This window comes from Plectropomus leopardus, chromosome 10 (genome assembly GCF_026936395.1).
Source record: "Plectropomus leopardus strain MGB_pleo_1.0 chromosome 10, ASM2693639v1, whole genome shotgun sequence".
NCBI classification, from domain to species: Eukaryota; Metazoa; Chordata; class Actinopteri; order Perciformes; family Serranidae; genus Plectropomus; species Plectropomus leopardus.
In genome coordinates, this window is record NC_142185.1 from 28,532,895 (window position 1) to 28,547,799 (window position 14,905).

At 40.1% G+C, this 14,905-nt stretch overlaps 1 protein-coding gene across 4 annotated transcripts in view; it reads left to right on the plus strand.

Moving 5' to 3' along the window:
• ppp2r3b (protein phosphatase 2, regulatory subunit B'', beta) overlaps window positions 1-14,794 on the plus strand; it is a 30,595-nt gene extending 15,801 nt beyond the window's left edge. For 2 of the 4 annotated variants that reach the window (XM_042494985.2, XM_088083502.1), the window contains 11 exons: window positions 832-935; window positions 1,582-1,684; window positions 3,548-3,622; window positions 3,756-3,842; window positions 4,981-5,137; window positions 5,766-5,814; window positions 5,920-6,009; window positions 6,986-7,161; window positions 8,981-9,099; window positions 9,182-9,288; window positions 13,660-14,794. In XM_042494985.2, coding sequence (XP_042350919.2) covers window positions 832-935; window positions 1,582-1,684; window positions 3,548-3,622; window positions 3,756-3,842; window positions 4,981-5,137; window positions 5,766-5,814; window positions 5,920-6,009; window positions 6,986-7,161; window positions 8,981-9,099; window positions 9,182-9,288; window positions 13,660-13,798 — 1,206 coding nt within the window. In that variant the 3' untranslated portion in view covers window positions 13,799-14,794. Of the gene's footprint in view, window positions 1-831; window positions 936-1,581; window positions 1,685-3,547; window positions 3,623-3,755; window positions 3,843-4,980; window positions 5,138-5,765; window positions 5,815-5,919; window positions 6,010-6,985; window positions 7,162-8,980; window positions 9,100-9,181; window positions 9,289-9,943; window positions 10,095-13,659 lie in introns of those variants that run through there. The other 2 variants (XM_088083500.1, XM_088083501.1) reach the window with 2 other exon arrangements.
• The last annotated feature ends 111 nt before the right edge of the window (window positions 14,795-14,905 follow it).

Below are 14,905 nucleotides of genomic sequence, written 5' to 3' on the forward strand. Positions count from 1 at the left end.
TAATTGTGTAAAATAGGAAAAATACTTCAACTTAGGGTTGATGTTTTGTGCATGTTCACCTTGTCAATCAAAAAAATGTCTGATAGCTGCAGAAATCGGCATGTCGGCCGATTCAGATATTTCATTTTTTAAGCCAGTATCTGCCGATACCTGATGATGTGCGGATATTATCATGCATCTCTAATTATTTCCCCTGCAGTTTGCAACACACGGCCTGTTGTCTGTTTACAGATGGCTCTGTGCGTTGTCATGGACATGTTGTACATATATCAAACCGCTAACTGTTTGCAAAGCTGTGGTGTAGAGATGCATGCAAAACAAATCCCCACATTTCTGGTCAGGAGAAGACACACACATGCTTTTAAACTTTACAAAAGTCTTGGATATTAACAGGTTTTTGGATATGTGCAAATCTGACAGCACAGACCTTTACAAAAAGGCAAAGGAACGAAAGAGTTCAACAAGTCTGCCACCAGTAGGAAACTGTGAAATCAACTATATTAATGCAAAGAAGCGAAACGACAAGCGGCCCCAGCTGTTCTACTACTGTATACGCAATATATTAGAGCATATTAATCATAATATGCACAGCTGCATGCAAACAAGAGTGTTGGAATATTAATTTTCAGTAGACAAAATGAACAGCTTAGTAGGAATATTATTTTTTTCGGAATAACTGGACTATTTTGTGCATGTAAACATACTCATTGTGCTGTTCCTTTCTGCATGAGAGGTCACATGAGTATCTAGGAAGATTAACTTTTTCCCATCTCTCTTCTCTCTATATACACCACACACTGCCCCATCTCTTCTGCTTATTTGTCTCCATAGGCCTGTGAGTGTCCCCTCTACTGGAAAATGCCATTGTTCTGCTCGGCTGGAGGCGACAGGACCGGCTTCGTGTCCGTTCACAAGTTCGTGGCTATGTGGAGAAAGTAAGACAATGAGTGTTCTTATTCTCACTGGTATACTCACAGCCAAGTGGCTCATACAATCTCCTTTTGAACAATGATGACCACTCGCCGAGATTACAGACGCTGCATGCAGCTCTCTGCTATCATGACATTTTCCTTTTCAATTCCAAACAGAAATCATCGATCACAGAGGCCTCACAAATGCTCACAAATGCTCACAAGGGAATAGTTGCAGTATATAGTATTTGAATAAAAACATCTATTCAGTGTCTTTCGGCGTGATATTGAAAGGAATACCATAGGGCTTTTGTAATGGCGGCTGTGCTCTTGGCTGTGTGCTGTTGTATGCAGTAGGCATGCTCTTGTATTAATGCGTGAGCCTCCAGAGAACTGGATAGACCTGGCCTTTGACTTGAGCTCATGACTGAGCCATTCTTAGATGAGAGGCCACAACAGACGCTCGCGTTATTTCCCCGTCGCTACCATAACACTCAACGCTTATAATCACCAGGCAGCAATTCAGAATCCTAATTTCAGAATGTATTATACCTGCTCTTTCACTTTTCACGGGGGCGATTTGAAACTCTCGAAAGAATGATAAAAAAGAATAGAGGGAGAGAAAGAGGGAGTAACCTTGCAACCATCTGTTCTCTCTTTTCTCCTCCAGAACTCTGCAGACCTGTCACGACGACGCTTCTAAATTTGTGCACCTCTTGGCCAAGCCTGGCTGTAATTACCTGGAACAAGACGACTTTATTCCATTCCTGCAGGTACTGGCTGCAGCACACCCAGGGAGAGGGGCCGGACTTGGCAGTGCCGGGTGGCAAAATTGCATTGGCTAGTGTGGTGCGAACTGGACTTAATTTTAGGACTGCCCTGCTGAAGCGGTGGTTTTTCATGTGGCGGAGGACTAATTCAGGGACGTTACTGTAAGCCAGTAACATAGTGGAGAGGAGTATAGTGAAAGGACGTGCAGAAATCAAGATCAGCGGAAATTAACCAAGCGAGATGTAGATGTAACACACGCATTAAAGCACCAAAATAATCATAGAAAACATGGACGCAGTTGTATCTTTTTTTTCATATGAATTGTCTAATTCAGGGGTGTTTAACTCATGTTAGTCCATGGGCCAAAAAGAGCCCAATTTGACCTCAGATGGGCCAGACCAGTACAACCAGTGCATAATAACCTGTAAATAACAATACCTCCCTTTTTTTCTTGTTTTAGTGTAAAGAAGTATAAGTCCATTCAGAAAACATTCATCCATTTACAAAACAAATGATGAGCTTCCTGATAAAAAAGAACAAGACGTTTGTTTGTGGTGGTTTTGCCCCTTTTTTTGGTCTTTTTGAGTCTTTTTCTGGTCAGTACATGTTACTTTAAGTGACATTTTGCCGGTGAAGGCCAGGAGGGCCCCTGACACTTTGGGCCCCTGGGCTTGTGCCCAGTAAACCTGTTCAGTAGTAAATCCACGTTCACAAGTGCATCAATATCAGGTGTGCAAAGGGACCCAGTGGGCCTGATTGAGACCCTTTGGTGAGCCGGATCTGGCCTGCGGGCCGTATGTTTGACACCCTTGGTCTAATTGTTGTTTGGTCAGTCTTAGCATGTGGACCTGCTGTGCTGGCTGTTTGTATCCTCATTCCCCCTGACAAGCTGTTGGTGCTCCACCCCACACCTGATTCATTTTCATGCTGGCTGCCGGGCTGCACTGCACACCCGTTAGCATACCGGCAGAGATGCCTTGTGGCACACGCCGTTTAATTTGTACGGTTCCGCTCAGCGAATCGCCTTTGACTGTTTTGATGAATGAAAGGCGGATTGCAGTGGAGTAGATTTGACTGTCCCCGCCTGTTTCCTGTGCCCCGTGATTTATGTGTTTCTCTATGATTTAATTTCTCACACTAAGAGTCAAAGAGGCATGACGGCTGCCCTGAAATAAGGCCTTTTAATTTCATTGCCGCCTTCGCATTTATGTCAACAACCCCCCCCCCCCCAACAGAAAAGGGAAGGGGGCAGAATAAAGAAAAAGACACGGGGGAGTTTTCATGGCGAGGATATAGCTACAGTTCATTTAAAATGCAGCACACCCCCTGTGACTTTATGGTACGAGGAAGGAGAGAAGGTTAAGAGCAGTCACTAGCAAACGTCTTCTCTTTGGCCCTCCCTGCACTTCACCGTCAAATCAGAGAGACCTTAACTTATCCCAAAACCAGCTGACCCAGTGTTTTTTTGACTTCAAAGAAACATTTAAATTTGATGGCCTCTCCCAACACGGCCCGGAGCCTTTTCTTTACGTAGCGCAATTTATAAAAGCATATGGCATGACAGGCTGATGTAGATAGACACTGACAACTTCAAATGTTTGAATAAGCATGCATTTTAAATTCCCCTCTGAATCTCATGTGTACATTTTACCAAAAAAAAGACATGTGGTTTGCCATTTGAAATATTTCTGAAAGTCACTGCAGGATTTGACTGAACATGTGTATTTGTTATTGTTGCAGGCACGGCATGTCATGGAGTTGTTGTTTTTCATTTGTGTTTGTTAGTTTTGAGGGGTTTGTTATGGAAATGAGGCCGACACGGAGTAGAGAAAAAGTGGGCTGACTTTATGTTTTGTTTTTTTTAGGATGTGGTGAACTCACACGCAGGCCTGGCCTTTCTGAAGGATGCACCAGACTTTCACTCACGATACATCACCACGGTACGCTACCATGACACGAGTTACAGCACATTACTGCTGCAAAATTACAAGTTGTGACGCTTTAAAATGGCACTGCGTTTATGAAGTTCTGGTTATGCATTATCTGTTTTTAACATGATCAAGTGTTTTGCAGGTGATTCAGAGGATATTCTACAATGTGAACCGTTCATGGACTGGAAAAATAACATGTTCTGAGCTCAGGAAAAGTAACTTTCTTCAGGTATATGACTAAATAACATTGCATTCTGTTTTTTTCTTTATCTCCTATGCTAAAAATATTTATGTTACTAAGGGTGTTTGTTCGTCATTTAGATGTCTAATGTCTTAAATGCTCTTGACTAAAATTCATCAAATTTTATCTAAAATTTATGTATAAATTCTTTTAATATATTCTTTTATCATAAGTCACACATAGTACTGTGTGGCAAGTATCTGGCAATGACACGTGGATCATAATACAAGATTTAATAAAATGATAAAAGCTGATAAATCAAAACACTGAAGGATTTAGGGTTCAGGGGTTAAAACAGCACAATAAACTACTGCTGCCACAAATCTTTGCATGTAAACTATTAATTAAAAATCAATGGTGTTTTTAAGAATCAATACAGTATCACAAAACATTATGTATAAAATTCTTAAGTTTATCAATATATTCTTTCAACCGTAATTACTCAGTCACAACATTTAAAAGATGGTTAAAGTTGAACCTAATATACTTAAATACTTAACACTTGTTTTTACATTAATTGCTTTACTTACTTTTTTCCTGTGTTAATAAGTTATGGTTTATTAAAGGAAAATTCAGTTTCATATCAGCTTAGGTCTTATTTTTGCAGTTTTGGTCATCATTTTTCTGTCTGTTATAACACTTTTGTCACCTAGGTAATAGCAGAATTTATTTATCCTACTTACTTTTAGACCACTTTTCTCTTTTTTTTTGGCTTTTGCCTTTATTGTGGTAGGACAGCTGAAGGGGGTGGGAGCGAGGGGGATGGCGTGCAGAAAAGGGCCACAGGTGGGAGTTGAACCTGCGGCCGCTGCATCGAGGACACACAGCCTCTGTTCATGGGGCACCTGCTCTACCAGTTAAGCTACTGGGCACCCCTAGACCACATTTTTCAAAGTAAAACTAAGAGCATGTGCACCCATAAAATTAGTAAATCTCCTCATTTCACTGGAAAACTGTTTCCTCGTACACTTACACCAAGTACAGTAGGTCAAAGTTTAAGACAGGGAGTCAGTCTGTAAACTATAATGCACAGTTTGGCTAATATTCAAAATAAACTGAGCATTGATAGTAGAAAAACTTTACTCTAAAGTTTTTATGGCAACTTTTCTTTTTTTTTTTTTCCCAGAATTTAGCATTGCTGGAGCAGGAGGAGGACGTGAATCAGCTGACAGAGTTCTTCTCCTACGAACATTTCTATGTCATCTACTGCAAGTTCTGGGAGCTGGACACTGACCACGACCTCTACATAGACCAGAAGGACCTGGCACAGCACAATGACCAAGGTGCACAAGCACACCTCACTTTTCTTCAAGAAAACACACCAGACTATGATCTACAGAACTTTTGGTATTTGGATAAACTTTATATAAACACGCACAGTTCAAACGACAAAGGACAAGTGCTGATACCTCGTCAGAGCACAACTTTCCTTAAACCCTCCTGGCACTTGTTGGCACAGCCAGTAGGCTAAACTCCATGTAACAATAAAAAGCATTAGTGTTATTCAGTCCAGCTCTACTGCTCACACACAAACACACACTGAGGAGAAAGACTTGTCTTTGGCGCTTCCTCCCCACACACTCCACACCACATGTTCCTGGTTGATGGTCTGCGAGTGAGGAAGGGGAAATGAGACACAAGATCAATAAGAAAGCAGCACATATACTCTGCTCGAATGACGCCACGTCTGGAACAATTTCTGCCACTATATGGTCAGAATGATGACCAGAGGATTTATAGCACTGTCGAGATAAAACGAGAGCTTACACTAGCCGGTCTGGATTTACAGTCTGTGAGAATGGATTACATGTGTTGTGAATAAGTTGTATATTAACTGAGAGAGCTGTAGTATGAGAGAAAACTTTATTTCCAACAGTCTGGATTATGAGTTATCTCTTTGCTGTTTTCCAGCCATTTCCCATAAGATGATTGAGAGAATATTCTCAGGAACAGTAACAAGGTAAGTGAAGATTTAATAAAATGTAAAGGATGCATATCGTAAATATTGAGCATTTCTGTGTTTAGATTTAAGATTTTAGCAGTGACCGTGTGATTTATTCTTCAGAGACAGAAAGGTGTACAAGGAGGGGCGGCTGAGTTATGCTGATTTTGTCTGGTTCCTCATCTCTGAGGAGGACAAGAAGACTGACACCAGGTATGTCTGACTGCATCTTCTGTTTTCTTACAGCCTTTATAGGATTCTTTTGGATCCCTAAAAAGTCTTAAAAGGCAGTAAATCCAATCATTTAAAAGTAAGGCCTTTATTGGTACTAAAATGTCTTAAATCAATCTTCTAAAAGGTTTTAAAAAGCTAAAACATGGGAAGTAGGATTTTATTAAGTTTTGTTTTGTGTTTTTTTTTCTGACTAGGCATAATAACTAGCGACATCTTTTTTTTTTTTTAATAATTTACTGAATGCCTCTCGCATTAACATCACACAGATCAAGTCAGTAGAAACATCATTTATTTTAACTTGAATTAAAAAAAAAACCTCTTTAGTCTAACAAAGTCTTAAAAGGCATTTACGTCATTTATCTTAAATTAGGCCTTAACTGGTACTGAAGTCTTTTAAATCAATCTTTCAAAGGTGTTAAAAATGGCTGAATATTGGGAGGAGACTGTTAAAACTCTTTTTTCAGACACTGTATTGTAAAATCTAAAAAAAATAGGTAATATCTTTTTTTTTTTTTAATAATTCACCAAATTTATAGTCACGCAGATCAGAATGGAGGAACCAACAACACTCATTTATCTTAACCAGTCAAATGAGAAATGAACAAGCTTTTGTGAAGGAGAACCAAATGTTTTACTTTAATTATATAAAAACTCATTGTTTTCCATGTGTTTCCATGTTTGTTTTTTTTCATCATTCGAATTAGATCATGTTACTTTTTAACTTGACCAAAAGTTTTATGTTGATGTAAATATTTGGGCAAACTTGTCTCATAAGTGACTGATGTTGGTTCAGTTGGTACAGTTTTTGGTTATTGTAACATTAGTCTTTAAGTTTTCTTTGAGTAGCAGTAAAAACACTTAAAAAGTCTTAGATCTATTTTGCAGTTGGCTGTAGGAACCCTGTTTATGTCTTTCCTCTCATGCACCTCTGCTACGTCCCTTCCTCTGCATCCAGTATAGAGTACTGGTTCCGCTGTATGGACCTGGACGGGGACGGAGTCCTCAGCATGTACGAGCTGGAGTACTTCTATGAGGATCAGTGTCAGAAGCTGGAGACCATGGCCATTGAGCCTCTTCCCTTCGAGGACTGTCTCTGCCAAATGCTCGACCTCGTCAAGCCCGAGGTCGAAGGTCAGACCCGTTTTTACATTTATACACAATCTCAGAAGTTCACACACCGGGAAGTCTTAACTGTGACGGTCACAGACGCACATTTCCAGGCCGGCTCATTGATCATCAGCTGAGTGAACCGTTATAGATGAGACTGACTGAGGCCAGCTGTTGGTGTCATCCACACTGTCAACAAATTCCCGCCAGCACTTAGCTTTACCGCCATGCCATTTAAAAGACACTAGTCCGCAGTGAGGGAATGCATGTTTAGTATTGATAGCTACAGCAAGAATGTGACCCTCAGTCGACCTGCTGGTACGCTGTACGAGTGGAGCTGTTTAATAGAACACGTAATATGAGATGTAACAACTTCGCATTGGAGACCGAGGTTTCCCTTTCCTCTCCCCAACAGCACGACTTTTACAATTTTAAGACTGTGTCATGCAATGTCGTATTAAATGTGATATTCTGTAGGAGTCACGGGCATGTGAGCCTGAACATTAGCTGCAGATAGAGATGTTACATCTGATGACAACATAATATGCAGATCAGATGAGTACGGTGGAGTTTTTTATAAACAACTGTTGAGGAATGCCAAACTTTATTCTCTCATCAACCAAGTCTCTTTTCTGCTCTTTCAAAAGCAGAAACTGGGACTTTTGAGTGCTACAAAGATATAAAAAATCACATCACTTCATTTTAGGCATTAAATAACAAGTTATCTGGTGGGTTAAGAGTTGATTTTAGATTTGGCTCATCACTTTTAAAGCACATCTATGTCTTAGTGTACGGCAAATAAGACACGAGCAAACAGCAGCCTCTAAACATCAGTGTAGGAAGTTCCATCTGAAGGCTTAAAAGTGAAGGTGATTGGTCTCTTACTGTCAGCACCTCTGAGCGTTACAGTCAGCTACACGAGAAGCTGGAAAATCTGTGAGATGTTTAAAATCAGCCTTTCAGTTCATCCAGGTTTTACAGTTTCCAAACAGATGAAATAGATTTTTTGATACGCGATCAATCATTTCATTTCACTGATAAAGTCAAAAACATTTGCTGGATTTTATATCTGAAAATGTGCTGCTTTACTGTTTCACATCTTTATAAACAGAATTCGAATTGTTTTCAACCAAAACAATGAGAACTTCACAGTGGACTCTGACAACTTGTTACACAGATTAATAAATATTAAAAGCAAAAATTAGTTGCAGACCTGGTTTGAAATATTTTGGCCCAGCAGTTTTGTAGCTAGTTTTTTGTGGATTCATGAATACAGCGCCGGCAGAACTCTTTTTTTTTCCTCAGCAACATTTTGTTGCTGGAGTTTTTTAGTCGCAGAGTAAAGAATTGATCATGTGATTAGTTTGTGGTCAGCACGATCAGAGCTGATCAGATTAGAGGAGCAGCTGATACAGAGACGAGTGAAAGGAAACTTTTATACCCAACACTGGACCACCTGCTGCTCAGTTTCCAAACTGGTTTCAAAAAGAATAGACAACACTTCAATGAGTGCTGTTCTGTGAAATTAAGCAGTCTGTTTATATATATATATATATATATATATATATATATATATATATATATATATATATATATATATATATATTCCAACAGCGCTCTGAAAAACTGAAAAAAAAAGTATTTGGCGGCACATGCTGATATCATAGTGGGGCACCCTGCTGTCAATGCCAAAAACTCAATATTTGCTGAGTCAGCTCAAGCTAACTTGAATTCCACAGTCAGGCTAAAAACCTCATAGTGGTCTCACTATGAGGTTTTTAGCTGAATAACTTAGCCATAAATCACCTGTCACTGTCTAAAGTGCCCATTTCATCCCATCCAGGTAAGATCACTCTGCGAGACCTTAAAAGGTGCAAGTTGTCCAACATCTTTTTCGACACTTTCTTCAACATCGAGAAGTACCTGGACCACGAGCAGAAGGACCCATTCTCCGTTATCAGGGTGAGGTTAATCCCTGACAGGATGATTGCTTGTTTTCCTGTCAGAGGTAAAGTGGGTCACAGAACTTTGTTGTGTTTTTAAGGAGATGGAGACAGATGGGCAGGAGGTGTCGGACTGGGAGAAATATGCTGCGGAGGAGTACGACATCCTTGTGGCCGAGGAGGCCGCCAACGATCAGTGCAACGATGTGTAAGTCTGACTTTATGCACGTATCCGTGAGATGTCATTCCTCATTACAGAAAATATCCTGACTGCTGTGCCTATCTTAAGTTTGTTATATAGAAAAATTCCCATCTTCCTATTTAAACAAAAATCCTTAAACCTTTGGCTGTTTCGTTTAGTTTTCTTTTTGTATAAATTCAGACAGCTTCCTACAGTTTCAGCCTTCTGCTTATACTATCAGTAAATTAGATTGTTGTTAATTGAATCAAATGTAAGGATTTATTTGAAGAATGAACAATATGGCAGATTTAGGGTAAATCCTTGTCTCTAATCAGGTACTCCCACTTGAAACAATACATGTGATTAATCATGTGATCACTTTAAGTTGCTTTTAAAGGTTATTTCTAAGTATTTGCAGTAGGTTTGTTGCTTGATTGTGTTTTCTGTTCCTTACACGGCTCTCTACAGCAAGTGTTATTTTTAGACATTTCATAAATACAGGCCCTGATTATTTTGTTAGCTGCTGTAATTACAAAAAAAAATATTATTAGTGCCATGTTATTTATTTATGTAAGTATTTTGTGGCTACCAGGCTCAAATAGGCTTTTTTGCAGCAGCTATTTTGACATGTCATGGCATTAAAAGCACAGTTGTAACTGATTGGAGAAAGTCTCTTTTGCAGTCGGACAGTGACAGCTTAGTTCGTGTATTATGTCCAGCAGCAGAGCCCCTCTGAGAGCGAGTCAGTGATAGATGAGGCTGTTGACAGGTATGTTGTGTGGCGGTTTTAGGAGCACCACCGAGTTCTAAAGACAGGCTGCTAACCAGAGCAGGTAAGACTCTCAGGGTACCAGCAGGGGCCAATGTGTTCTCCTCCTCCTCCTCCTCCTCCTCCTTCCTTCTCTCTGGGCGAGTCTAGTCCTAAACCCACTCCTGGCTTCTAACCTCACGCCTCCGATCTGAGCGTACTGTGGACAGCAGATAGTTGTTTTCCAGACAGCACAGTATCATGTGTATGTTGGCATGTCCAAGAGCTGGGAGTCTGTTTTTGAACCAGACAGTTTCTGTTTTTATCCTTCCTGTCCTAAGAAAAAAGAAAGCTCTAATCCTGCACCATTTCTGTCCATGCCTTCACATGTTGCTCCTTCCTCCCCTCCAGTTCAAATCTCCTGTCTGTTCGGAGCAGTAATTTGACATTTTGGTAACGCTTTCACTTTCTTGCCAAGAGTTAGAGCAAAAGACCAACACCACCTTGTTACCTGTATATGAAGCTACCACCAGCAGCATAAAGCCTGAAGACAGGGTAAACAGCTAGCCTGGCTCTGTCCAAAAAAAACCCCCAAAAAAACTAAATCTGCCTTACAGCACATCTGAAACTCACTAATTAATTAAGCACTATCAGGAGAGAGGGTGTGATGTTGTACTGTATATCGCCACTGTGATTCGGTTGGAAGCATGAAGTTGCAGGTCTAGTGACGAAAATAATCACAGGCGTGATGATATCCAGTAAAACAGTATAACCTCGAGTGAGCTTTTATACATCAGTTCAACATGCCTCATTTATTAATTAACAGTAATACACATCAACAGATTATGATTTGTTTGTTCTAGTGGTCAACAGATTATCGGCCTGGCCAATTATAGGGGCAGATATTTGGCATTTTACTGGTTATCTGTATCAGCATTTTATTTAAATGATCACTGAGAAAGAAAAAAAAAGTGTCAGCATGGGAGAAAGCTTTACTTTGTAAAACGTCAGAGCTATTTTTATTCATTCATTTATTATTTTAAGTTTCATTGAACTTAAAAAACACTTGCAGGGAACTATCAGTATATGATTTTTAAAGTTTATGTTTTTATTATATATTTGCTAAAGGACATTTAAACAAAGTTTTGTGTTGGAAGTTATATTCTGAATCCCAAAATTCGACAGAAATATTTTCATTTTCATTGGTTCCAAATATCACTTATTAAGTACTAATAATCAGTATTGGCCCTGACAATAAATATAGGTCGACCCCTAGTTTCTTCATCTAATGACTGATTTTTTTTTTTTTTGTTCAGCTGACACAAATAGTTCCGTCACCACTGGAGGTGATAGCTGTTGCCTAGCAACACAAAACTTATTCCTGCAAACTAGTGCACCAGAATAAAAGGGCTCTGCTGCAAACTAGCCTGCAACAAGTGTAACCAGTACCATGTACAATTATTTATGTGTTTCCAGTGAAGTAAGTTGTGTGTCTTGAGGCGAGTAGGAGGAATCCTTACCGGCTCACAGCTGCAGTCTCCGCCGCCTCCCGCACTCGCGCTGACAGCCGCCTCCAGCTGGATCCCCGTGCCGGCTTTAAAAGGGTCCCGTCTCCGCGCCACATCTTCGTAACGTAGTTGTGCGCAGTCTTGAAGCACCAGACGGGGGTTAGCCACTTAGCTATACTGAGGCAGCTAAGCTAAAAACAACAGCGAAGGTAACGGCGCCGTACGTCCACAGAAAAGCCCTCACAGCAGCATGTTGAACTCCGCTGCTAACAATGTAGCCGGGCGTCCCGGGTTTGCCTAACGGGATAACTAATAAAACAATAAACCGGATGGAAGATGGTGTAGCAGCTCCAACAACTGCTGCTTAAAACTCCCACACAACTCAAAAAAACCACACAGAAGGTCTCCATAAGAGTCTGTTACACTACAATCTGCCCACCGGCCTAATTAACGATTTGGAACAGCTGTGAAGCGGAGGGATACATGAAGAGTTAAAAGTCCCAGAGGTGTTTCGACCCCGGATGGGCGCGGTTTGTAGCGCGCTCATGAGTTTCTAGGGAAAGTGAAGTTATATTAGTACAAGTAATGTATGTTAAAACTTATAATTTTCAATCTCCAGTCGTGCTGACATCAGACTGTGCTAACAAGTGCTATATACCATGTGCCATGAAAATGCTGACAATTACAAGCTAATGTAATCTAACTGTTGAGAAGCTAACTTTACACTGACAGGTTTCATTTGGAAACAAACGCTTGGCAGCATTTATGTTAAACTGGTTAACCAAAATGTTAATGTTACATCAGCACTCATGGAAAATAAATGTCTCTCGACTAATGAAAATCCTTGGTCGGACCTAACTGTTAACATGTACTGTTTTTGTTTAATCAATAGGAACGCCAGTGTAAACAAGACAAGTTAAAGTTTCAGGGGGGTTATGTGTGCGACTTTTTCTTTGCTGAGTGTAACACCCTGGAGTCTTGTTACCGTGAGGTTGCCACAAAAAACTCCCTAAGGGGCCGATCACACCGAGATGCGTGGCTAGAAAAGCTTAATATAGAAAGAAAAAAGATACATAACATGTTAATCAGTGAGCTTAAAGGGTCTAGATCTTGCGTTTGCTTTTGAACTAAGTCAGTATTTTGCGTTAAGCTAAGCTGATCGGCTTCTGGTAGTTTCGTTGTTGCACTGATCTTCTATAACTCTCAGCAAGAAAGCAGATAAGCATATTTTCCAAATTGCCAAACTGTGTCTTTAAAGGGGATATTTCATCCCCCAAATGGTAATTTGTATATCAGTTGCTCTCCCCATATTGAAACCGGGAAGAAAACCCTCAACAGGGTACGAAGAATCCAAAAACTGGGAAAATTCTTGCTGAGTTGAAGTCACAGGGGTCCATGTTTAACAGCAGCAAAACTATATCAAAACAACCATTAACAAACTCAAAACTGGTGCACTATAATCCAAATCTCATTTATTCAGTTGTTTGCTCAGTACTTCATAGACTTAAAATGAAATCTGTCTATGTACTCTTCAAAACCAGACTCCTTTGACAAAAACAGTCATTTGATCTCACTGAACACAGGGGTTGCTGGTCCACCACTGCCTTGATCAGTTATTTGTGTTTTTATGTGACTTTGGTGAATCTGAACTTACCTTTTAAAACACCAAAGTCACACAATAACACAAAAAACAACAGACTGAAGCAGCGGTAGACCAGCAGCTCCAGTGAGGTAAAATTACTGTTTTTGTCAATAGAGTCTGGCTTTGAAGAGAGTATAGATAAGTTAACTCAAAGTTCAGCTCCCTGTTGGAAAGTGCTGTCTGTCTGAGAAGGTCTGAGTAAAGGACTGGATAATTGAGACTTGGATTATACTGTCGGAGTTGTGTCAGTTTATAAATGGATGTTTTGATACAGTTTTGCTGTTGTTAAACGTGGACTTCTGTGCCATCAGTTCATCAAGAATTTTCTCCACAAATTCAGCATAACACACTGCGAGTAGTTGATGTACAAAAGATGATTAAAGAGGTGAAATATTCCTTTAACATGGTTATCCCCTTCAGCACATCACCAGAGCAAGTAGTACTGTTGAACATGTTTTAATGAGCGTATTACTGATCTTTTCCACCTTGTGTCTGTTTAGGTACGATAATCCTCTGAGCCCTCTGGGGCAGCACATCTCCAGTGAGCTGGGTCTGACAAAGAGACACTTCTTTGAGATCCCCAGTCCTCACTGCAACCTGGACCTGGATGAATATGAATATGAAGATGACTTTGAATGACCCTCGCTCATGTAGCGCTTTCTCACACGCCTGCTGAGCGCTGTGCGCTCCCGGAAACAGAGCTCAACCAGGAGTGTCGGTGGATGAATCGCATCAAGCCAGAGATTCGCAGGTTCAGGTCCGGGTTCAAAGAAACAGGACACACCTCAATAAACGGGAAGTGAATGCAAAATACTCAGAGCACTGGTGGGTCAGACGTGCTGGAGCACACAGTATCACACATGTGGCTAACAGGAAATGTTTAGTGGTTCTTTACACCGCTGATACAAGATGTTTTAATATTTTCACACTTTAAGACTTCACGATGTCACGTTCAGACCTTTGCTCAATCCCGACACTTTAACACAGGAAAGACGACGTGTTTGTGCACATGATGCTTTGTATAAATAATGTTCGGGGCGAGTGTTTTTTCATCTGATCAGCGCTGTTATCATGTGAGCTAAATCCTTTTCTTTGCACACCGCAGCTTCCTGGACTGTTGGACAGAAACCACGTAGATCTGATTCAGGTTTTGAACTAACTATCATCTGACGTCATTGGCTAAAGTTACATTCCAGTGATCATAACGCAAAGTTATCTGTAAGACTGTAAATTCATTGATAGTTGTTGTTTTATTGACAAGTTGCTGTAAATGCCAAACACCGTTGAGCCTGCTGCACACACACGAGCACACAGTTCAGACTGCCACACACACACACACACACACACACTGTATATTGTACAGGTCTGTACTCATTATGATTTACTGTATGTGTGAGATGGGTTATTATTATTATTATTAAATTATTAGAGATGGATTTATACATAACTGTAAATATTTATTTGGTGCTTGCTGTGTTGTAAATGTTTTGGGAAAAGTGTTGTAGACAAATTCTTTTTTCTATGTTATCAAGAACTTAATTTGAATGTACTTTGACCGAACAAAAGGAACCAATTTTAAAATGTTTTGCTTTTCTTTAAATAATAAAGCTTTGGTTAATGGAAGAGTAAAGAAAACTGACTGCTCAGTTTAATTTGATCTTTTAAAAGCTGGTTTTGATGAGCTTATTATAGATGTCTGACAGCTAACTAGCACAGACCACAATGTTTTTGTGAGCTGCTGCTGCT